This window comes from Seriola lalandi, unplaced genomic scaffold, assembly GCF_002814215.2.
Source record: "Seriola lalandi dorsalis isolate HSWRI2012SDOR001 ecotype SW California unplaced genomic scaffold, Sedor1 jcf7180002054892, whole genome shotgun sequence".
Lineage (NCBI taxonomy): Eukaryota > Metazoa > Chordata > Actinopteri > Carangiformes > Carangidae > Seriola > Seriola lalandi.
The window spans coordinates 739,496-764,263 of record NW_019525444.1 but is presented as its reverse complement, the minus strand read 5'-3'; the positions used below and the strand labels follow the sequence as shown (position 1 = coordinate 764,263).

At 42.3% G+C, this 24,768-nt stretch overlaps 1 protein-coding gene and 1 long non-coding RNA gene across 3 annotated transcripts in view; both read right to left on the bottom strand.

The window, feature by feature from the left end:
- Nucleotides 1-1,056: 1,056 nt before the first annotated feature.
- On the bottom strand, nucleotides 1,057-5,802 carry LOC111672051 (uncharacterized). 2 transcript variants are annotated; one of them, XR_015438685.1, is made up of 4 exons: nucleotides 5,712-5,802; nucleotides 4,739-4,824; nucleotides 3,561-4,478; nucleotides 1,057-3,265 (listed from the first exon to the last, which is right to left on the bottom strand). It is a non-coding gene; the product is annotated as an uncharacterized LOC111672051 (long non-coding RNA). The 2 variants fall into 2 exon arrangements; XR_015438684.1 differs by having other exon boundaries at nucleotides 1,057-4,478.
- Nucleotides 5,803-13,763: 7,961 nt separating this feature from the next.
- Nucleotides 13,764-24,768, bottom strand: part of trrap (transformation/transcription domain-associated protein) — an 81,457-nt gene continuing 70,452 nt past the window's right edge. The window contains exons 66-71 of the mRNA XM_023429246.2: nucleotides 21,731-21,956; nucleotides 21,103-21,320; nucleotides 20,081-20,265; nucleotides 18,879-19,082; nucleotides 16,906-17,100; nucleotides 13,764-15,019 (exon numbers count right to left, since the gene is read on the bottom strand). Of these exons, the coding sequence (XP_023285014.1) occupies nucleotides 14,735-15,019; nucleotides 16,906-17,100; nucleotides 18,879-19,082; nucleotides 20,081-20,265; nucleotides 21,103-21,320; nucleotides 21,731-21,956 (1,313 nt within the window). The 3' untranslated portion in view covers nucleotides 13,764-14,734. The remainder of the gene's footprint in view (nucleotides 15,020-16,905; nucleotides 17,101-18,878; nucleotides 19,083-20,080; nucleotides 20,266-21,102; nucleotides 21,321-21,730; nucleotides 21,957-24,768) is intronic.

Genomic DNA, 24,768 nt, shown 5'->3' with positions numbered 1-24,768 from the left:
TTACGAGCAGCCTACATTACAGACAGTTTGATATGTTACCGTCCCCCCCTGTGCCCGTAGCTCATCTGTCGCTGGTCTTATAGAGGTTGGAAATTTAGCCAATAAGATAAGAAATATTGGGAATGCAGCATTTTTCTTTCTTTCATTTTTTTCCCTTTACTTTGCCACAAAAGTATTGAATTTACTACTATGACATATCAGACAGGCCAACTCAGTATGTAAGCAATGCTTCAAACTCATGTAGTTATTGTATGATATACTCCTTGGCCTTTGAAGTAACACAGCTGTTTACACTTTAGCGCTTGTCTTTTGTTTTTAATATTCTGCTGAACCTGAAGATACGTAACTGTAACTAACAATAATTTATAAATATTCTCCTTGCGTTAGCTTCCCTCACCCATCTAGATATGTAAGTGTTTAAATGTCATTTCAGCTTAAAATCTCATTACCAGTATGTTAGTGGATGCCACACAAAGTCAACTGTGAAAAAATAACCAGGAAATCCATCTCTGCCTGTCTAAGATCACATCACTATCTATTTGTTTATCCCTCAGAATGTATCAACAAACCAAATTAAAGCTCATATCTTTGTGCTCCAGGCCTCCCAGCATTATTTCCAATCAGGGAGAGAATTATTCAGCGCCGAGCAAAACGGTGAGGCTGCATCACCAGCATGGGAGGGTACAGTAAGGACAAGATTAAATATTAATTGTGTAGTTATTTATACTGCACATTCTTATTTATCTCACCTGTGGAAATGCATGCAGGCTGTGCTGGGCAAGAGCCCTCATTTCTGTTGGGCAACTATCAAGCCACAAAAATATCAGCACTAAAAATACATTTCAGGCAGTACAGAAAAAAAAAATTGTAATTTCATTCATATTCAAGTTTTATACCGTTGTGTAACTAAATATGTGATCCACTGCTGCTACCTCTGGTGTTATCGTTCACACAGGGTGTGAACGGAGCAGGTGACACTGAAACCAGCTGCCTGCTGCTGCTGGACTCAGAAGTAGATGAGGGTCAAATCTTGTATCTTTGATATTAAAACAAGTCTTTTTTTTGGCTGCACCACTGACGTTTATTCTCAGTTTATCAGGTGAATCATAAAATATGAGGTCGTACATGTTGAATCCTCTAGGAATGTTAATTTTCATTTGTCAAATGTTCAGGGTTGTAGCTATTGTTGAAGATACTAAGGTTAATTCGTAACCATGACCATGGTATTTCTACAATCCTCGCTGAGTCACGTAGTTTGAGGTTAAACTCTCCACAAAGAAATACCTCTGAAAAAAATATGCCAACATTTTTACATTGCAAACTCTCGGCTTATATAAAGTAATTTTGAGTTGCTGAGTGTCCAACTGCACTCATTGGTACAGAAAACTATAAGTCAAATGAATACACTACTTCCCTGCTGTGTTTCCTGTAAATTTAATCACAGGCTGGATGCGTCATTTCAGACAACCTACTCTTTAGCTGCTGTATCATCGTCATCGGCTGTGTCTAATGTTTACAGTTTAATAATTTTACACTCAACATCAAATCTGCAAAATGAACAATTTTTAACCACTAACTTTTCCCACAAGGTTCAGTTTTTGCTATCAATGATAACAAGTGTCAGTTTCCCTTAAAAAAACAAACAAACAAACAAAAAAAAACAACAGTGATGTCCGCTGCAGGTCCATTAATTCTGGCACTTTATTATTATTTCGCCTTTTTCTTCTCACACTCGTCTTTCAGTGCCTTTGAAGGCTGAAGGTCCCTTTTCATCCGCAAATGCCAACATGAAGCGTATTGTCACCAGCTGTTCTTTCCCTCTGCTCTTCTCCTGTCACTTCCCTCCCTCTCTCTCTGCTTCTCACCGCGCTGCTTCGACAGGCTGCCGAGCCAGAATTATACACCAGGTCAGGAATAATGAGTCGGTTTGGAACATTTTCTCATATTTATCAAGATGAACTTGCTGATCCCCAGCCTCTCCAACCGTCTCTCTTATTCAGTTTGTTGTCTCCCAGTTTTAGAGGAGTTCGCAGCTGTGTTGCCTCAGACTCAAAATGACTCTCTCAAACTTCAGATTTTTCATATCACAGAAAATGGAAATTTTGGAGGGTTATATGTAAAAAAATAATGGCTTCCTGGTGAGTCAGTTGACACCTGCTTCATCTGAGTCCAGCTTTCCTGGGACCTATTTTTGGCATTTCTTTGGTCTCTGCTTCTTTTCTGCTACGATCAAGTAAAAGTTTAGAAAGTAACAGAGATAATAATAAATACCAAATTTGAGCTTCTTAGTCTTTATTTTCTAAGTGTTTCTAAATTTCTCTCTGCCCCATTTGTTAAAGACCTACAAACCCCCTTTTCCCACCTCAAACGAATAACACAACTGTTTTTTTACCAGCAGTCTCGTGGAAGAGACATTCATTGACTTTCAATTACTAAATATGGGATGTAACTGGCCTAATATGGAAATCTTGTAAAACATTTTGCTGGGGCCAGTGAAATGGGATTTGTGCTAGAGGTGAACATGGGTTCTTGCAATTGTAAGGTAATGGAGGATATATCCTTCCACGTCTCGGGCAGACAAAGGGATTTGCTTTTACTGAAAATCTTTCCGACCTTGTTCCAAACCCATTTGGAGGTGTAAATTCACCACGCTTCACTTTCAGAAGTCAAATTTACCACAACTCCCTTGATAATTTCTTCCGATCCATTACCCAGCATGCTGATGTGTTGTGTTGTTTGTAGCCACCGTGCAGCTGTGTCTGCTGCAAAACATACAATCAACCGGAGGCAGGCCTAACAGACACAGAAGAATTTATTTGGTAAACAGGGTTTTATTTGATTTCCTGTTGTGCGGCGGTGTACAGTAGTGGAAAACGATACTGTGTTCATTAGTTTATGTGCATTAGCAATGGAACCTAATGGTTTATGCATACAAGGCCACCGGCGGAGGGCTCGGATGATTTAGGATGATGCTCATTTTATGGAAATCAAAGCAAGAAATAAGAATAGTTCTCGTAATGCACAGATGCCTCCCCTCCTTCTGGTTGTCTCTGTCAAGACAATTCTATGCCTCCTTCACCCTTCCTCACCCTCTTTCTCCTTCAGTCTCTCTTTCACCTCCCCTCCATCCCCTGCTCTTGTTGCTGTCAGAACGCATTAGGACGTTGCTAACGAGTGACTTAAATTAGGATCCCCTGCAGTCCTATCCAGGTGTGGGTAATGAGGTGGGAAGACAGGAGATTGGGGCTCCTCCTCCATTCTTTCACTAAACAAGAGGGGAACATCATTCAGTGTGTATGAGCAATACATCAGAAATATTTCCCTATGTCCCTTAAGGTGTAACGAGGTTATGTGCTGGTAATATGACAGACAAAATGAGAGCTCAAGTGAGTGGAAAAACACACATTTTTGGACATAAACCTATACACAGCACAAGCACTGACACTGTGGGAGTCATAGCAACTGTGTCATGGGTATATGTATCACTGTGGATTTATGGAAACTACTGCTGAAATGCGCTAACACATACAAGCTTAATGATATGGAAATTGAAGTCTTACGTTCGTGAAATGCAGCCATGACTTCTCTTCTCAACGTCATCAGTTAGATCTGAGCTCTGACGGCTGATGGGCTGTGATCTGTTATCGTCCCTGTGGCCTGGCCTCTCACAGACAGGCTAAATAGGTGGTCTCCCTCCACTGGAGGTGGAAATGAATCTGGCCTCAGATCCCCACTCCTTTCTGCTCCCTCTAACACCCTGCTTGTCTCCCCGTCTACCTATCTAGGCCATCTCACTTTGTTTGACGTGACGAGTGCGAGCAGCGGATGTGTGTATGTGTGTGTGTGTGTGTGTGTGTGTGTGTGTGTGTGTATGTGTGAGGACATGTGTGTATATCTGTGAGCCAAAGCCTCAACTTTCCAAACCTACAGAATGATCAATTGCAGCACAATTTTATTGAATCCAATTACCTTCGATTCTTTCTCTGGCTGATCCGATGCTCTTGAAGCAGCAAAGTCAGCTAAACACTTTTTTCCAGCTCTTCATCACTGTCCATCAAGCCGCCATGATTTATCAGGAACAACAAAGGCCTTAACAGAGTGACATAGTCACAACTGATGGCCATCTGCCTTGCATAAAGTTTTGGGAAAACTAATCTGATTACCATCTCTCCTCGCTGCCTCAGCATGTTTCTAGTCCAGGAGCTGTTACTGCTTGAGTTACAGTGGGAGAAGCAGAGACATGGACCTTGACTTTCCATATATACATGTAATAAGGTTCACTGGTTGTCTTGTCTGTCTGCTGGGTTGTTAAGCTGTCATTCCAGACATATACACAGCTTCTCCTCTCAGCCTCTGCACTCTTTCATTAAACCTTTTTTTCGGTATTTCCTGTGAGAGGATAAGTCAACTTGGTAGGTAGCACTCATATCAATGCAGATGCTGTAGCGGCTGTGAGCAAGTCCTGGATCTGAGAGAATCTGCTGAGAAAGGCCAAAATGAGACTGCCATTTCAAAAACAAAAACTAATAAAACACAAATCTATCATTAATTGAACTGTGAAGTTAACTGAAGTAGTTTATTTTTAGAAGATTTTTTTTCCCCCATTTTCCCTCCCTTCATCTACTTTTTCAGTTAGTGACTGTCAGTAGTTTCCAGAATGAGTTTCAACATTGCCCAGCGAATATACAACTAGTTACTGTCAGTCAAATGTGCATTTCAATAAAACTAGTTAGCCTACCTAGATACCTGCATTATTCCCTGTACCATTATTGTTGAATCACAGGAATGGTGAATGTTGGTGAAAAGTCCCTTTAGTCTTCAATTCTGAAAAGTGAAGCAAAAAAATGAATTTACTATAACTTTAGTACAATCAAATTCCACTGTAAATATGCTAACTGTTTTGCTACTACATAACATAATCAGTTGTTAGTTGCTAGTCTGTAGCTGGAGCTAGGAAGCCGCAGTTACAGCTACATGTTCCTAATAAACTAACAACTGAGTGTATATTAGTAATTATCAGTTGTGTGCACAGACTGCAAAGTGCCTGACTGGAATTAATTGGTTGATTTCGGTGCTGAACTGATTCACCTGGCAGCCTAAAGATGCTCTTTAATGTAATAATTTTATCATATATTATTATATTATACATATTATTATATTATGTTTTACCCCTCCCCATTTAAAATGTAACATGTTTATTCAGAGACATTTTAACCGACTTACGTTGTACTTTTATCGGAGTACATTTGTACACAGTGATTTTACTTCTACTGTAGTAAAATGTCTTCTTTCATTTACAGTAGTGACCGTTGACGTGCTGACGTGCAGCGTGGCTTCTCATCTCCAGTCTCTCCAGGAGTTTCTGTTACTGGCAGAGTTTATTGCTGCTCTGTCTAAACACAGTTAATGTTGTTGTTTTCTTCATCACAGTGACGAACTATCTGCTGTACATTTAAACTTACACTAGTTCTGCTCCAGCATCCAAAGCTCTCTGTTCCTTTTAGCGACTTTCACTAATTCAGCAGTTGATTACATACTGTTCAGATCAGCTAGTTACATTAGCTTAGCAGTTAGCGCTAGCTTCTTTCTCTCTCTTGCCCGGTGTGTCTTGGACCTACAGATGAACTTGTTCATCAGAGTGTGGTGTTGTTGTAACTTCAGTGTAGAGGACTGTGATGTTTATTACAACTTCACGATGTCTGCTGTCTTACCTTCGACTTAGGACTTCATGATGTCTGCTGTCTTGCCTTTGAAACTTAGCTCCGCTCGTTAACCGCAGCCGCTCTCGTCTGTGACCGTCTGTGTACACAGCAGCCTTGAGCGTGATAGGCTATTACGTCGAGACGTAGAACCAATCAGATTGAGCTATGGGCGGGACATCGTGACACACGTTTGTTGAGTTTACTGTCAGATCTCCCAGTCCGTTTTTTACAAAAACAAACACTGGGGTCAATATGAATGTACCAGGTTTGCTGAACTGCTTGAGAAGTTTCCAGACAATTAGCAGACTCACCTATTCACAACTTTTTTTTAAATTTCTGTTTTTGTTTAACATAAAAAAACTCAACATGTGTTAAGTAGTGAGCTGTAGAGGTGTTGGTAACATATTTTAGAAATCTGGAGAGAGGCAGGATTCCCCACTGCTTCCAGCCTTCATGCTAAGCTAGGCTAATTGCCTCATGGCTCCAGCTCAGTATTTATGTGAGCGTTGTTGATCTTCTCAGTTATAACAGCAAGAAGAAGTGTGTTTCCCAAACTTATTTTTGACTTACTTATTTTATTATTTGTTCTTAAAATGCAAATGGATGTTCTTCACTCAGGAAATGAGACTACAAAAGACACCTGCTATGCTTTTAAAGTACTACAAAGATAATGCTGCTAAAAAAAAACATTTGCCAATAAATGCCTGTGTGGATTTTGGGAGGACTGGGAAAATCTGGACATAAATAGCAAGTAGCTCTCCTGTGCATATACCTGTGATCACAATGATCAAACGCAGAGTTTGAAGATCTGAGTGACCAAATAAATGTGACAAATTACAACAAGATCTATCACACTCTACAGGATGAGCTGTCTTGTCAGACTCTCCTTGGAAGCTGATTGGACAGATTGGACGAGCTCCAGCATATTGTTGTGGAGCAGATTGGTCCCCCGTAGCACCTGGTGCTTTGTCTCCACTTTAAACAGCTTCCGTCTTAGTAGCTGGCTCCCTTCCTGACACAAAACTCCCCTGTGGAAAAGAGAGAAGCGAATTGGTGTCTGCCTTCCTCTCAGGTACATCCTTCATCCCTCCACCCTCTCTTCTCCTCTCCTCCCTCCTCCTCCACTCTCTACAGCAATCCGCTGCCCACTCAAGCAGCTGTCAAGGTGAGGCAGTTTTACATGGTGAGGCTCCAATGCCCTTTTCCAATTTCACTTTGGAGTGAAGCTGGGCTGAACATGCCAATCCTGATATTACCAAACAAATTAAATCACGCGGTTGGGCGCAGAGGAGAGTGAGAGTGCTGAGGATGCTGGGATCATGGGGTGGAGGGCAGAGAGGGAGGAGGAGGAGGAGGAGGAGGAGGAGGAGGAGGAGGGGGAGTAGTTGTCAACCAGGTTGAACAGCTCTCCGCTTGGTCTGATCAGGACATCCTAAGAGGAGAATCATTAATTGGCTCAGGATGGAGGGGGGCGCTGGTGGGAGACGACTGTGTGTTGCTGCTGGCCATGTCTATGACAAAGCTATGATGGCTGGCAATTTAAGTCCTTATCAGAGATGTAGGGGCCACAGAGGGTGAACTACAGTACAAACCTCACTGGTTACACTGAAGAAAAGACGTCTGCCTGATTAAGGTAATGTAACTTAGCACTTCTGGGCAGGATTTATTCCTCCTCTTCATCGACCATGCAGTGGCGACATAGCGTGTTTAATCTATTCATTCATTCCTTTGCTATTCTGCTTATCCTTCAAGGGGTGCAAGGGGGCGGGAGCCAATTGCAGCTGACATTGGGTGAGAGGCGGGGTACACCCTGAACAGGGTGCCAGTCTCTCACAGGTCTGACATACAGAGATAAACAACCATTCATGCTCACATTCACATCTAAGGGCAATTTAGACTCACCAATCAACATAACCTGCATATCACTGGACAGTGGGAGGAAACAGAGGTACCCGTAGGAAATCTCCATCCAAATTAACATGTTAATAAGCCAGTGTTTGGCTGGTGTAATGTTTGCTATGCTTTCAGTTTGGAAAATCTCAGTGAGATATTTCAGTCGGACCTTTAGAGCCATGCAGCTAGTGTGGCATAATGTAAGGGATTACATTAAATGTATCAATGGAACGAGGTCATTTCTGGCATCACAGCTTCATAATCATTAAAAAATGTGTTCTTTTATTCAACAATTATACAGGGAGAAATCCATTACTCAAGAAACAGAGCTGCCAATTTCCGCATCAACAGTGTCCTCGATCGACCGGAGCAGCGACTCCAGTTCTGCTGCTTTTCATTTAACATGTCTAACAAGGAGTGATTTAGACCAGGGATACCAGGTGAATGCAGTAGTTTCTTCCATTGAAGCTGGGAAAACAACATAATGCGGTGTTAGCGAAGTGGTGCAGCTTACTTTCTCTTGACTTGACCAAACACCACCAGTATCAGTATCACTATTTGTTGAAACTTGAAACTCTAACTTCAGTAGAAGCAGATAAGGCACATGGGGGGAAATCGTTGCACCAAAAAGTATATCTATCTATTCTAGCACTTCAACACTAGGAGGTGAAATTTTCTTCAAATAAAAGTGGTTAGCTGACTTATTCCTGCGGGGCGAATATTATATATTCTCTGTATTACTTTTCACTAAAAGCTATGAAATTTATCTCATCACTTGGGAAAAGATACCTGTCTATTTTTTTTAAGTTGATGCTGGAGAATCAGTGAAATACCCACTGAGTTAAGTTTAAATTTTATATACTGCTCAATGCTTTGAAAGCTCTGAAATAAGCTTTGAAATAAGTCATGAATCGGATATGAACTCTGGATTTCATTTTATAAACCAATTTCTGAATGAAGGAAAACTATAAATCACTGAAGCAGAACCATTATTTTTTTTAAAGGCCATTTTTGCGATAGAGACAGTGAGAGAGAGACAGCAAGGTTGGGGGGAGAGAGGGGATGACGCAGCACAAGGACTAAGCCCATGTGGTACGCGCTCTACCAGGTGAGCCACCGGAGCCACGCCAAGCAGAACCATTATTTATTATACCTACCGTAGATAATTATTTCTCTTTGATAAATGACCTCGCAACCTAAGGAAAACACAAGCACCTCAGTCAGTTGTTTTAGGGATGCAAATTTGCATGCTTTTTAATGTGCTCCAGCTGACCAGCTAATTAGCTTCAGCATTATGGGAAGAACAGGAAAAACACCAGTGGTTCTAAACCTGGAGTCTTCAAGCATTTGTTCCACGCTTTTTTTAGCCTAAATGCTAATTTGTAGTCACGTCAAACACCATGAAGTAGCTTTTCTGTTGTGTTACGTGTTTGTAGCGGCTCGTTACCAAGTGGAAAAAGATACAAAAAACATATAGCGCTCATAAAAAATAGCTGAATTGATTGTATTGCGTTAATATTGGGTTTTACTTTAATTATCGTGCTGAACAAAACGTGAAAGAATCATAAACTTTTGTTCTTATTTTCTGCAGTAAATGAAAAGCCAATGTAAAAATCCCATTGGAAACAGGGTGATGTTTACTTCGGGGGTTGGCCTCCAAAAATAGGTCATCCCTGTGGCGCTACATTCTGCAAAGAATTTGTGGACATGTCTGTAATTCTTAAGTGGGAGATACTGGTGTCAGAAGGCTGATGTGAACATATTTTCCCACTCTGCTGCTGGCAGGTTTTAACGATAGTTGTGAATGTAACCACGACACCTCATGACGTTAAGGAGTCGGTGTAGGCTGGAGCACCATCAGATACCCTTCTCACAGACCCCTATGTTCATTCAATTCCTAAATCCATCATTGGCAATTGACTCGCTGGTTGCTCCTTGCTCTCCTCACGCAGTAACATTGACATTGGCCGGCACATTTCCAGCTTTGTGGCACTGAATCAATGTGTGCAGCACCAGCTGAAAGGTTCACACTGAGCTCTGCTGCGCAGGAACTTATTTCTGAAGCTCTTTGATGCGCAAATTAAAGGAACTCTTGTTTAGAGAAACTGAAGAGTGGAGAACCAGCGGATGATGTTAACACGAAGCGCATTCAGAAGAACAGGGGAAAAGCGTCACAACACATATTTTTAGTATTGCTACAAGAGAGAGTACGAAAACAGAATTCAGGTCATTCATATTTCATGCATTTCTGTCCTAGTCAGAACTGTTTTAATGTTGTTCTGTTCCTACCTACTGTGTCCACCTGCAACCTACTTATCCATGTGTCACACTGTAAGAGAGGCAAAGCAGAAGACTGCCACATTCAGTTAAGTAATAAGTAAGTAATACGATAGATAGTTTTGAAAAACTTTTGACATTTTGTGAGTAACATTTTTTCATGTGAGTAACTGTCTATTGGGAAAAAAATAAGGAATTTTACTTAAGGTACCAGGGACGCCAAAAATAAGTCCTCTGACTTTGCAACTCTTTATGCAGTGCTGGATTACCTTCTGGGCAAAGTAGGATAATGCCGAAGGAGCACCACATTAATTCTGTGTCAGTTGGTCCTGTCTCAAAATGTGCTGTATATTTTAAATAAAATTGAGTTTAGTGAAATTATTACAAACAGGGGGTCAAAGGATCATGTTTCACGGGTCCCCAAACTCCTCTTTACAAGTGCAGTGTCAACATGCACTTAGAAATGAACCCAAGTACAAGTACATAGATCCCAAATGTCGTCTCGACACATGCAGCAGTATAACTTTCAGAAGCTGTGCAGTTTTCATGATGCAATGTTAGCTGCTGCAGTATGTTTACTCACATACTGGTGAAGATGTCTCATAAAATGTAAAAAAACCCCCCCAAAAAAACAGTTTGACATTTTGGAAAATTCATTTATTCACTTTCTGGCAGAGAGTTAGAGGAGAAGACTGATACCTCTCTCCCAAATCTGTCTGTTTAATATGGAGCTGCAGCCAGCAGGTGGTTAGCTTAGCATAAAGACTGGCATACAAAATATATCAATACACATTTAAATCAGCATGTGAGCTGCTGATGTGCTGCTGCATCACTGTCACCAAGAAAAATAGTGACTTTGATTGCTTCCCATACAACTGTGTGTACAGCTTGGGCAATTAAAATCATAATGGCAGATTTTAGACACAGAACTAATGAGCTCAACTCCTCTGAGTGGAAACGCCATTAGAAGTCCTAATGGGCCTGCTTCACTGAGTAACAAAACAAATCCTCAGCTGCTAGATATGAGATGTGCCGCTTCCCAGACTAGAGATCAACACAGAGCCATTATTTGATTAATACTGTTTGTTTACATAAAGATACAAAGAAGCTTCTCCCCCCACTGTGTGCTACAAGGCCTGACACAATGTGATGTATAATTGGATGCTGGCTGTAAAAACAGAGAAAGAGTTGGTGGCATCCTGATCTTGAATGATGAATTGTGAAGAGGAAAAAAGAAGCGGATTAGGGGAGTTGGTGAAGTATTTTTTTTCCCCCCTTTGTTCTCTTTAAACTCGGAATAGCTTCATCCATGTGTCTGTGGACTCAATGTTACAAACACTGATCTGTGTGTGTACTCGCGTGTCTACTGCAAGTATTCATTAAAACGGATCCAAAATGCATCTCTAGAAAAATATTATGACAGCTTAGTTTCTGAACCCCTTCCCTCCCCGCCCCCTTTTCCTTCAGCCACCCTCAGCGGGGATGAGGATCATTGGAGGGGGAAGATTTCATCATCTGGTCCTGCCAGGATCTATTCCTGCTTTGGTGTGTCCTGTGAGATCTCTGCTCTGTGCCAGCGCTGATGATGATCCAGGCTCTACACCTTCACTCCCACCGGAGCACATCAATCACCTCCACTCCTCTCGCACTCCTGGAGAGAAAAGAAGGGGGGAAGTGTGGGGGCGGGGGGTGGTGAAGCCTTCGCCTCCACTTCACTCATATCAGGCAGAGAGACAAAAGGGGAGAAAAGATGGAGGTGCGGTTGCAGCAACTGTCACCTCTGCTCCTGTGATGTCTGTCTGCAGTCACAGGATGCCAAGGAAAGAGCCCAGCAGGCAGGTTATGACAGATATATAGGGGAGGGGATGTGTGTGTGTGTGTGTGTTTGTGTGTGTGTGTGTTTGCGTGTGTTCTGCTGTTGCGGATTTCATATTTCACCTAATCTCTCTCAAATCAGAACAGACACCTGAGGCGTGAAATGGATGCCTGTCCCAACAGAGGGCACCCACAACTTCAAACACAATCGCTCAGAAGGACTAAACAGACTTTGTGTCTGTCTCCGTCTCCATTTACAGAGGAACGAAATCCCTCCGTGGTGTTTTGTCCCTACTTGACATGAATATCATTTCTTGTTAGTGAAGAGACACTGGTTGCAGGTTATGGGGTCAAACCGGCTGCTGTTGAAACCGGTGCGACTCTCCTGGGGAAATGATGCGTCCAGGAACAAGCCGGTTGGCCAAGTCAGTGAGATTATACACTTTGGTGTCGGGCTGCCTCGCTCCGCTGGGTGAGAGCTCTTCACATCTGCATTTTATGTAAATATGCATAGGTATAGGAAAGTATTGGCACACTGGATAAAAAAAATAAAATGTCTCTGTAACTATTTGTTTGGATTGCTATGAAATTTTCTACAGCACAAGCGTCCCAAGAGTACGATCCTGACCTTCCCTCTAGTACCACCAGCAGGTTGAGCTTTTTTATTCATACACTGAATAACCAGCAACTAATGTATGGGGACTCGCCATGGAGGTTTCTGCAGATATTCATGGTTCCTTAGGAGTTCGATGATCCTGACTTTTCCTTTAGCGCCACCATTTTCCAGTTTGAGTGAATAATGTTGTGGGATGAATTGCAGCAGCAGCAGCATGTTAGCATTGGCATTGTGAGCATGTTCGTATGCTGAAGTTATTTATTGAGCTGCCTACAGCCTCACAGAGGCAAGAGCCTGGCTGTAGATTCTCCGTCTTAAATATTTTAATATTTTAATATTTACTATATAATGCCTGATGAAGAGCCTGCAGGGTTGAAACGTTGCCTTTTTCTGATCCAGTTGCTCCCCATCAAGGCGTGGTTGGTGCTCGTGACCATAAAGAATTCTCTGTAATGATGTCCAAACATGAAAAAGCCTAAAATCAGTCAGATATCTTAAATGGACATGGTTTTGTCTTTTCAGGAAACCAGGCAACTTGACATGAAAATAAATAAATAAAACAATCTATCAAGCATTCATACAAACAATCCCAATCACAGCCAATTGAAAAGGCTACACACACACACACACACACACACACACACACACACTACACAAACAGCTACGCGCTACAGTTACCAGGAGGGCAAATATGAAAAAAGAAAAAGGAAATTCATGGTGAATGTTGAAAACAACCTCATGGACATAAGTGTTTCTTTTCTTCAGCGGCTCAGGGAGGAAGAGAAATGTTGGAGACAGTGTGTAAACATGTTGTGAGGCAGAGACTGTGCGCGTGGATTGCATTGAGGCAAACAGAGATATAACCTTTGTTTATGAGTGCAGGCGGGCCTGCTGACAGTGTGTATAAGTCAAGCGAGGCCAGCCCACTCGGAGATCTACTGGCACGCATTAATCAAGCACCAGGGGAGGAGACAAACGCCTCAGCACACCTCCGCAGGACTTTCTAACTAGAGGGAGGGAATGACCACAAGGTTATTGTACCTCCACGAGACAGAGCCGCACTTTGATTCGACACTGCTGCGCTGAAATGCCTCTCTATAAATGTCTACTAACTGTGAACCGCAAGGATGACGGCAATAGACTTTTTAACGTCAGAGAGCGGTTCGTCTGGAGTCATTTCACAGCATGAGTTATTACCGCAATAATATCCAGGAGTGCGTCCTTCAGGGTGATTATGGCTGCGACAGTGATGCAGTAGATGAGAAGCACAGATGGGAATTACTGGTTATTGTTACTGTTTTACAACTGGTAAAAAAAAAAAAGACAACTCAGGAAGAAAACTAATTGAGAGTTTTTCTTTATGTAAATCAGGAACGCAATTGAAACTTGTTCTTTAGTGTCTTTATATTCTTATATATAAAGATAGAATTAAAGATTGCAAGAGATGAAGCAAACACAGCTTCTGTATTAAAAAAGAGCATTTTATTAAAACAAAATGCTTATTTACAAGGCAAGAGATAATAGCTCTGTTGGAAAAGGCTTTGTACCTTTACAAAAAGGAGAGGAATTTGCATACACAGCCAGCTTGGGAATGATATTTGCATTACAGCAGTTATAGCTTATGACAGTGTCAATTCCACCCTGAAATTTTACTTAGTCACAACAGGACTGATGGAGAGACAAAACAAATGAAAAGTAAAATGGCTTTTTGAATAGTCAGACATCTTAATATAGTTCAAGCAGTGGGTAAAAAAAAATGAAAGAGCATCATCTCTTATTCACAGGACAGCAAAATTCCTCATTTAGCAGGGATGGAAAAAGAAGCTACACAGTTTTCCGTTTAAATAAAAATACAAAATTTGAGGACAAAATGATTTTAGGGAAAAATGTATTCAATGCAGGATCTGGGTGCAGGTGAAATACGACACAGATGCAGCTGAAGCCCACAACAGGATTTTTCCCATCTCTTAAGTTAAAAAGAAAAGTCCCATTAGCTTGATGAGCGGCTCATTATGATACCTACACCAATATTTGTACAGCCTTCTTATCATATTAAAGACGGGGTGACTGGCATCACAGATAAGACTCCTTGTCATTTAGTTATAAAAATAAATATAAGTTGAAGGAGGAATTGTGTTTTCATAAAAAGATTCAGTCCAGGTTTGAGTATTCAACTTACTGGCCGGCCCTGTTCAAACTGCCAATATGACAGTCAGGGTCTTTGTTTCAACTTGATTCCACTTCGCAAACTGTTTCAGTGTACCTTGATCGAGAGAAGAAGAGTCCAACGTGTCCATCAGGCTTCTGTCACAGTGAAGAGCGACGTACATTTAACAGCTGTTGTCTGCGTTTGTCAGGTGCGTTCGAAACGTGAACAAAAAGAGCTTTTCTCGCCCTGCATCGCATCCCACCCGTCTCTCCTCTGGGTTTCTCAGAGCCAGGGGTGCCAGGCAGGGTCCATGCGGCACAGATTGTCCAGGCTGTTTGCTGCAGCCACCAGGGTGTTGACCTTACTCTCCCCTCCCTCGAACTGAGCCAAGTTATGGAGGCGGGTCATAATGGCCGTGACAGCCTTCTGGACCAGCGAGACTAACTGCTGGGAGTCCATGTTCTCTGGCTGGCCGGCCGGGGACAGGGGCATGGACGTGTCCTCTTGGGTCTTCTTGTGCCATGCAATGATCTCGTCACGAAGGACGGCCTTCAGGATGCCGTCCACCTATCAGACACAGAGGAAACGGAGATGTAAATTTTCTTAGAACTGAACGTGTACAATAAAACATTTCGTCTGTAGCTGGTTCCTCAGACAATCACTGCTCTTATTTAGAGACATTTCTCAGATAACGCTGTAGTTAGTTTCTTTTGAGTCAGCGTCCAAATTTACCAGTGTAGCTTCTTAGCTTTGATTCAGGGCAAAATGTGCATGAAAGGCTGACTGCTTTGTTTCATCTCGTCAAACTAGTCACAATAATGTGAAAATGTGATTATGTTGCTGTTGCCACAAAATCTTGCTGACAAAACTGTCTGAAAAAAATGTTACTAAACCTAATTTAACTTTCTTTTTCTTTTTTTTAAACTTTATTTTACTGTTTCGACAACAAGACGAAAAGAAAATATTTTCCATATTGAGCGTTTAAGTTCATTGTTGACCTTGGAAACTGTGATTTGAACCTCCCACAACAAAACAAAACAAAACAAAACAAAACAAAACAAAACAAAAACAAACCTCCCCAAACCTCAAAGTCCCTTTTTCCAGCTTTGCGTGGAGCTTTTTTTTCATTTGAACAGATTCCCACTACACATGACTAAAGTTCCATACTTAGGTGACAACTGAGGAAGACCACACGATGAGGTTGAAAGCTCCAGAAAAAGTATGTTTGTGTACTTTGGTTTTTTTTGTTTGTTTTTTCTAGTCGATTAAAAAAACAAAACCAAAAAAACAATAACCAGACTTCCATATATTTAGTTTTTATATATTTAGTTAATTATGCAAAACCTTTTCAAAGCTCCGGAGTATAACTATATTGGCGGTAGCTAACGCATTATAGCTGCTCATGAGATTCCTGGCTAATTTGAAAACCGCTGCATCTATCTGATTATGTGCCAAGGGAAGTCGTTTCTATACACTAGGTCTGCCAGTCTCACGGGCACTTTCCTGAGCCATGTGTTCAAAATGTCTGTCATGGGAATGTGAGCAATTAAATGTGATAAAGCTTCAGTTTATATGAAGCCATTTTCCATTCTCAAACATACACATAAAACAAAGCTGTTAACTCCAATTAAGGATGTGTCATTCATTCTTGGGTAAATCTCTCTGTGTTGTTAGGAGCTCATTACGGTGGCACAGAACTGAAATACATAACCATCCAAACCATGACGGGCCTCAACACTAGCAATCATCACCTAACTAGGTACATGCTGTTCCCTACTCTTAGCTTAAGCGTTTTTATGGTTTCAGTCCGCACTAGATTGTTTATATAGTAAGGCTTCACTATATTTGAGTGAATGATTGTTGTGTGTTTGTTGTGTTCCCTGGAAACGTCCATTTTCTTTGACCACAAGAAACTCTGGCACTAGCTCTTAACTAGTTCCCCTCATTGAGTGAGTGTTTATTTACATCTCAAGCACTCCTGCAGCAAGACCTAAAGTATGTGCCAGAGCTATACATAGGCACCACACGCCTGTCATTACTGCCCTGCTGCAGATACATTATACAACCCCCCGACTGTTCCTTCTTTCATTGCATTGTTTTTGTTTTGGTTGTGCCTTAGATAAAAAGCAGAGAGGAAGCTCACTCAGTTTAAGTCCAAAACAAAACCTGCAAAAAGTTGTTTTAAGCGGACTTACTGCAGAAATCCAAACTGTCTTTTATGTGTACATGCCTGATTAAAGCTAAAATTATACAACAGCTCAAGTGCAAAATATCTCCCAAAACAATGGTTAAAACTCTATTATCTCCCATCAAATGTGCAAGATCACAACAAGTGAGCTTCTGATCATAAACTATATTCAATCTCTATATTCATCTGTAAAATAAAATATTATTCTTATTCCGAGTCGTAGCTTGTTGAAAACACAGGATAATTGTTCTTGCAGACAAGTTACCTTGAAGTTTGGCTGTGCGAAGCATCGTGCCACGGCGATCATGGAGGCGGTGAGTGGGCCGGAGACGCCGATGGTGGTCAGGAACTCAGAGATGTTTGGCGTCAGACGGAATGGAACGGGGCGATTAGCGTCCAGGTCGCCAGTGGCGTCGTTGATGTCAAAGCGGAAGTAGGAGACATTGAGTTTTCCTGTGTCCTAATAACAGAGAGCAGAGTAAGATTTTAAGTAGCTGTCAGCAGGCTCACAAATGAGTGTGTGAGGTGGACTGTATGTGTGAGAGGGGGGACATTTGTCAATAAAGCACTTCTCAAAAAGATAAAAATATATTTAAAAAAAAAAAAATCTATAAATATTCCTGTCTTCTTATGCCACATAGGCCCTGCAAGAAAATGACTCTTCTTCAGAAAGGCTATGGGAGTTACAAAACAAGCTCACACAAACGAAATGGCTGCCGTTATTGATCTGTGTGCTCTAGACACAGTAACACGTCAAACTATCAGCGGCAGAACATCTATAATCCTCAATTCACTCCCCCTCCCCCCCTCCCCCCCCCCCTCGCTCCCCGCTGACTTAAATATATACAGCCAAGTTTTCATCTTTAAGCCTGCATTTATGTGCGAGAGGACCGCTACACAAGCGGCCATTCCAGGGAAGATAAGCTTCCTTATATGAAAAGGTGAGTGGCTCTGACAGCTTTATAGCAGAGCATTTCATTCCAGCTCGTGCTCCCTCTCCTCCTCTGTCTCGCCTCTTCCCCTCCCTCCTCTTTAACTCCCTCCCCTCCTGTCTCTCTCTCTCTCTCTCTAACCCTACTGTGATTTGCTCCTCCAGGCCCCAGCGGAGGGCCTCAAGGCAGTGGGCTGAAACACCAGCAACCCCCAGGAGACTCCGATATGCCCGCAGACAGTTGGATGTGGAGGCAGCCTTCAGAATGCTAAATCACCAGACTAGTGGCCAGCGATGGCTTCATTTTGGGGCTGGTGTTAATAAGATGACGCGACGGTAGTGTGGCACATGTAGTGAACTTGACTGTGAGAAAATGACAGATACTGGGGGATTTTAAGAACAAATGTCAAGTATCAGAGGAGATGCAGAAACAATTCCACTGGGCAATTCAACAGATTCTCAGGAGATGAGGCTTTTCCTTGTGAAGACAGGTGTTGAAAAAAATAAAGCCACTGAATTAATGAACAACAAATAGCAGGTGCCTTATGGACCGATGCCTCACAGCATCTCTCAGCTCCATGAGGACCAACTTAAAGGAATATAAGGTGTCTGTTTAGGCAGGGTGGGGCATGACGCTACTGCTGTGATGTCCTGCCCTTGCACTCTCTCTCTCTGTGTGTTTGTGTGTGTGTGTGTTTGTGTGTGCGTACACTCTCCGCACCGTAATCCTCCTGTGTCTAATGGGATCTGCGGAGTGGAACAGGCAGAGAGGGGGCTTAATACCAGCGCTTAGCTGCCCGGAGGAACGCCTGTCAGCAAAGGCCGATTAGGATCAGAAGGGAGGGGTGGCCGACTGACACAATCATCTTTAATAATGACTTTAAGAAAGCTGTCTGTGGACCCTGAGCACCAGACAGATGTGTGTGGACTAAGGCGTCCACACACACACACACACACACACACACACACACACACACACACACACACACACACACACACACACACAAATAGGGCCTCTTCAAATTGAAACGTCTTTGATAGCTGTAGAGCAGGGGAACTGAATATAATGTTCTGTCAAAACATCCCTCGCATTGACATGGACTGGCTGACTGATAGGCCCAGCGTGAATGTCATGGGGGAGAATGGTAATTCATACGGCCAGATATGAGGAGGGTAATGGTGATCTCTTAATGCATCTATGAGAGTGTATATATATATTCAATTAGCTTCTGTCACATGGATCCCACTTGCCCTTGACAGTGGGTACAACACGTCTCTGTTTGTGCATGTTTGTGTGTTTTTCTTACCTGTGCTATCTGCAGCATCTCAGGGTTGAGCCTGTTGAGGTGGAGCATGAACTCAGCCAGACCTATGAGGGCCAGCTGGATGGTGAACATCTTCCGGAAGGTCCAGTAATCGGTGGCGTTGGGGAAGGTGTGGAGGGCCCACTCCTTCAGCATGCTGCGAGGCACCATGTTGCCCTGCACCTCCTTCAGGATGTCTCGCAGGACCTGGCAGCAGACCGGAGGAGGGGGTAGAGGTTAGGTATGGCCCGTGGTTGAGCCGTTATTGGTTATCATATTCAGTTTCCGTTTTACTCTGTGAAATAGTCGATTAGATAAATACGATCCTATGTCAAAACGTCAAAACGACCAAGGCCAAACGTCGACGACCTGAGAGCACATAATTATTTAGCTATCTAAAATATCAATGATGAATATGTCAGGCTTTTGTACTTAAGAATCAGAGAGCAAAGGGTCTCTGTTATTCCCACCATTTCACCTCTGTTTTGAACCATCATAAAAATGGACATTCATCATAGAGAGGACACAAATTATCTTCCAAAAAAAAAGCTTTCATAAAACAGAAAACAGTGCAGCCAAAAAAATATAATTAAAATAAAGCAACATTTTTTTTTAGCTTGGGTGATAACCAGTCTGCAGGAACAGGTCAGTTTGTGACCTTGAAGCGTGAGCGAATGACAACACAGCCTGTAGTGCATTCAGCCAATAAGGTGACAGATTCATGTTGATGGTTTTTAACGAAGAACACATTATTTGGTTCATGTAGTAGCTCGGCTGACAACCGCTGATTGATTCACTTATGAGAGCAAATCATCCCTATTCAGTTAAAAACCACGTATCTCCAAATTTGGTGATTTTAATTTATTCAAATTAACCGAAGAATCAAATGCTCCGTTATGGGTTGAGAACATCAAACAATCAGAAACTAATTGGACAATCTGAAAAATGAATTGTCACAAAGCAGCTGAAAACAGCAGTTAGTCTTAACTCTTCAAAAGCTTATGTTTTGGAGATATGTGATTTTAACAGGACAGTGACAAAATGCTCATTAAACCTTCCTAGCTGCCTGAGACACAAGGCTACTGTTAAATCACAATTCATTCACCTAGACTGCATATTAATGCCAAGTACCAACCTGCGCTGCTGTGTATGTGCTGTCCGTGTTATGAGCGCATGTGTGCAGATGTAGATGACTGTCTCCATACCTGGTGGCTGGCCTGTGTGCCTCTGGCCTGCACAGTGGCTAGACGATCATAATATCGGGAGATAGGGTTGTCATGTTCGATGCCCTTCTTGGCACAGCGCTGTTTATAGATTTCCACCAGTGACAGAGATGAAGGGTTGTCCTCTACCAGCCGCATCTGAGGCGACACTGCCACCACTCGGGGCACTGGAGAGGTGGAGGGAGAGGAAGAAGACAGGATACAGGTGGGGAAGAGATGGGGAGGGGAAACGACAGGGAGGAAATGGGATGTAGGGAAACCCGAAGGGGAAAAGGAAGAGGAGAGAGTGGCAGACAGAAGGAGGTAACAAGAGGGGAAAACAACCGAGTCAGTGACACAAGCTGTAAACATTTGGCTGCAGTTACTAGCAAATAGTCTCTGTTTTACCACAGTGTAAACCTACAGCTAAAATACTCAAGAGTTGGGAAACAGCTACACTGAAGATGAACGCCAGGCAGGGTTAAAGAAGGTAAAAGGCTGTGCATGGGCCTCCCAGTGAAAGCAGTCTAAACATTTACATACACTGGCACCCCAAATCAAATCAATACCAGCCATTCCAGTTGGGAGGAAATGGGTTGGAAGGGACTGCTGAATTCCCCTTCCATATTTCCCCTTAAACAAACCAATCAAGTGCATAAATGGAGAGTGGGCAAACATCTGGGTGGAGGCAAACCACAAGGGGATGACAAGAGAGGAAATAGCGCTTGAAAGCGAATTGAAATTGTGTGCGTGGTGTGTGAGTGAGACAGACACAGAGAGAGAAAGAAGAAAAATGAAAGGAGATGGTCAGTGCCAACTGTTCTCAGTGGACAAACAGGTGCAAAAAAATAAAAAAATAAAAAAGCTGCTTTCCACCTTTTTTTCTCCTCGAGAGAGCTGGTGATGATACCGCATAAAAAAGCAGAGAAGTGCTCCTAACATAATCCTAGTGAAATTTCATCCCTTGTCTCTATGTTTTAAAACCTCCTGCACACAGGCCCCATCTCTCTCATCCCTGATCCTACCGGTGAAGAAGAGGTGTCTTTTGGTGGTCTCCTTCCTCTTCTCCAGACAGGGATTGAGGAGGCGCAGGAGCTGCAGGACCCTCTCTTCTCGGCGTGACTCGGTCAGGCAGGCGTCGTTCATCACCAGGTAGGGGTAGATTTTGCCATTGTGGCCGCGGATATAGAGACGACGTGCTGCAGTATTGTGTTTCTGAACGATTTCCACTCTAGGCATGAACCTGGAAAGAGGTGCAGAGAAACAGAAGTGAAGCAATAAGTGGTGCGGGAGGAATGATACATGCTTCTTTAGAGCACGCTAGTGAAAACTTTGTATATTTCTGACTCAAAATGACCAAGATTTATTAAATAAAGATTTCAAATTTGGATTAAAATCACTGGGGGTTTCAGTCTTAACCAGACAGGATAATAAGCATGTTACATATACTTTCTATGTGTAGGTAATTCTACATTAATCTGCCATTTAAAACTATTTACTGAAGTATGAACTAAGTATCAAGTAGAACAGAAAAGGGCATCAAAAATGTAATGAGTGCTTGGCGGAGCAGAGCTGGCTTTTGGTTGACGGCTGGTGTAAATTCACTCTCTGGTTTACTAGCCCCAGGTGTCCGTGTGTGGAAAAGTCCTTTACCTTGCAATCTTGATGTAGTAGTGCGTAGGTTTAGGCATGAGGAATTCCCCGGGGATCTCCACCTCAGCTGTCTGTGCGGAGAAGTTGCTGAGGAAGCGGCACTTCTCCTCAATGAGGAAGAACTTGGGCAGCTGTTTGGTCTTGGCCTCGAGGATTTTGATCCATTTTTTCAGCTTGGAGATCAGATTGTGAAGCTTCATGGAGCCCGGCACGCTGAAGTCAAAGTCTGGTAGGGGAGGAAAGAAAAAAAAGTCACGGTAACAACAAGAATCTGGATTCATTAATCTCCTTATTTCCCCAACTCTCCAAGCGTCTCCCACTCTTCTCACCTGCCTTTATAACAGGGAACAGAGAAGCAAAAAGATCACCTGTGCTTCAAATAGCTTTTAAATGACAAGGGCCTGGTGAACTTAATGATTTGGTATCGATGACTGAAAGAAGAATGTGAATTAAAAATGTGAATTGATAGTGGCCAGATGAAATCCTCAGGCTGCCTGAGAAGGTCTTTTCAGCGGGTCAGTGTCTTGCACTTTTCCTTCCCTAACTCACCTATCCTCGAAATGCCCTTCAGCAAGACACTAACACCCCAAACGCTCCACTGGAGCTGCTCCCAGCTGCAAACAGCACAAGACTAACAGTAGTGCAGCTCCCAGGTGTGTTTGACCTTTAACCTCCCCTGAAGCTATATGCGCCCATACTTATGCTATAAATACGGATGTTTCTGAGTGACCTTGCCAAATAAAATAGTATAAAGGGTTGCGAACAGCAAACACAAAAGTACTACTCAAAGTAGTGTCAAAATAGAAGTAAGAAAATAAAACTGAAATAAACAGATCATAAAGGATAGCGCTCGAACGCTCATTGGTCAAATGACTTTCATTGCAGTCGGTGCAACGGCTGTTTGAAACCGCAAATGGTTAAGATTAATTAGAGTGAGATCTGGGTATTTACCTTACCATTATTTACCCAGTAACATGTACTAAGAACACCTTGTTATTCACAGCAATGGCCTAAGGGAGGGCAGTGGTTACACAAACTTACATCTGGGAAATGTCCATTATAAATATTGTGTGGCACCGTTGGTCACTCCACTCCAGCAGTGTGGTGCAGTGCCTTGCTTAAGAGAACTTCACGGATAAGTTATTCATGGCAGGATGGCAGCACAAGGAGAGCTGTTTGCTCTATCGACTTAAAGCTCCCTGGCGGAGGAAGGGAGCTGATTAAATTAGAGCTATAAAAATGAGAGTCTTAAAGTATTAAATTCCTGTTTCAAGTCACAACTCATATTGCACATAACATATTGTGATGAGCTGTAGCAATAACAACAGAAGGAGGGGAAGTGAGCCAGGCAGGTTTTCCATTTTAGAGTAAAGCCCCCAGGACATCTCTGTAACATGAATGCGCACACACACATACACACACACACAAACATCTACCTCTCCTATTTCAGTACACCCCGTTGTGCTGCCTGTTATAATGAATCCATGAAACTGCAAGGCCTTGCCATTTCAAACCCGTTCAATCTCTCCCAGAGTGAGACCTCCTAATACTTTAAATAAGCCCTTTAAAACAGCCAATGTTCTTTTCGGAGTGGCCCTATTTCGCTATCCGTCTGCCTGCAATTCACCTGCCTCGATACCAGAGGTAAAATTGAAACAGTCCTGAGAAATTGCAACCCGACAACAATTCAGCACCATAAAAGTGTATAATGCCTACAAATAGAAAAAGCGGGACATGCTCCACTCCTTCAGAGCCATGAAGCAATACAGTAATATCATTCCATCTTTATCAGATATAAAACATTTACCCGTTTATCTGGAGACAGCTGCACAAGATACACAGGCATTATGCTATTATAACTACTAAATACACGAATATTTAAAGTAGTTAAAATTAAATGTTTCGTTAAACACAAACAACAATGACTTTTCTGACAACTGGTAAAACAATATTTCACTTGTTTTGTGCTCTAATTGTGTTAGTGATGGTCAGCTGCAGCACTTCCACATCTCTTGTTAAAACCAGATCAGTGGTGCATCGTGCATGACACATTATGTGTAAACAAATGAAGAAAAAACATGTGAAACTCCTTGTTTCAGTCAAATACAATTAGTAAAACTAACAAACACTGTGGTGCCCCCCTCAGGCCGACCATTACAAAGCGCTCCAGTTATTGCACATGATGCACGGACTGTCGCTTCATCACTTTCAGTATTTCAGTAATAGTAGTCAACAGTCAATAGAAGTATTTTCCAATTTATCCATTGGTCTCATTAATATAAGAGTGATATTTTTAAATGTCATAATTAACCTTCTGATAGAACGTTTATTTTGCATGGACAGTGATTTGTAAACGTGTAGCAATGTTAAAAATACAGACAGCTGCTGAGAGAAACTGCAGAAGTGCTCTGCAGTGAGTGCAATTTAGCCAGTAAGACCAGAGAAGAGTTATTTTCAGCCCCCCCTGAACTCATCTTTGACCCCTGCTCTGTCAGCTAGCAGAGGGAACAGGCTGCTGAGAGAAAGAGTGTGAGAGAGTGTGGTGTGGAAAGTAACCAGGCTGCTCTCTGACCTGTGTGTAGAAACCAGGGCTAATATTCTGCCCTACCTGCCCTGCCTGACAGACCACAGCAGAGAATCTGCTCTGGTGTACTAAATTATGGATCCAGACTCAGGGGGTGGGCCACCTCTGTATATACAACCATCACTCCCTCATGTACTGCCCTGTTACTGACTGCGGGATATTATGTGTCGCACGTGTGTGGTGAGATGGAGTCGAGTCGACTTTATTATGTCAGATTGGTGGGTTGTGCTTGTGAGCGTCATCACAGCAGCATGGATGGGAGTAGAGTTTCATATTTAGAGCTTCTGAATGAAGGTACATAGGTCATAGGTGCTAAGCCAAATTGCTATACAGAATTATAATGAGTTACATTTAACTATGTTAAATATCATTTTAGCATGACAAATGACTATTCAGCCAAAGAATTAAAAAGCCAAGAAACTTTTTTCAGAAAAAGCTCTTCTGACAAAAGTCT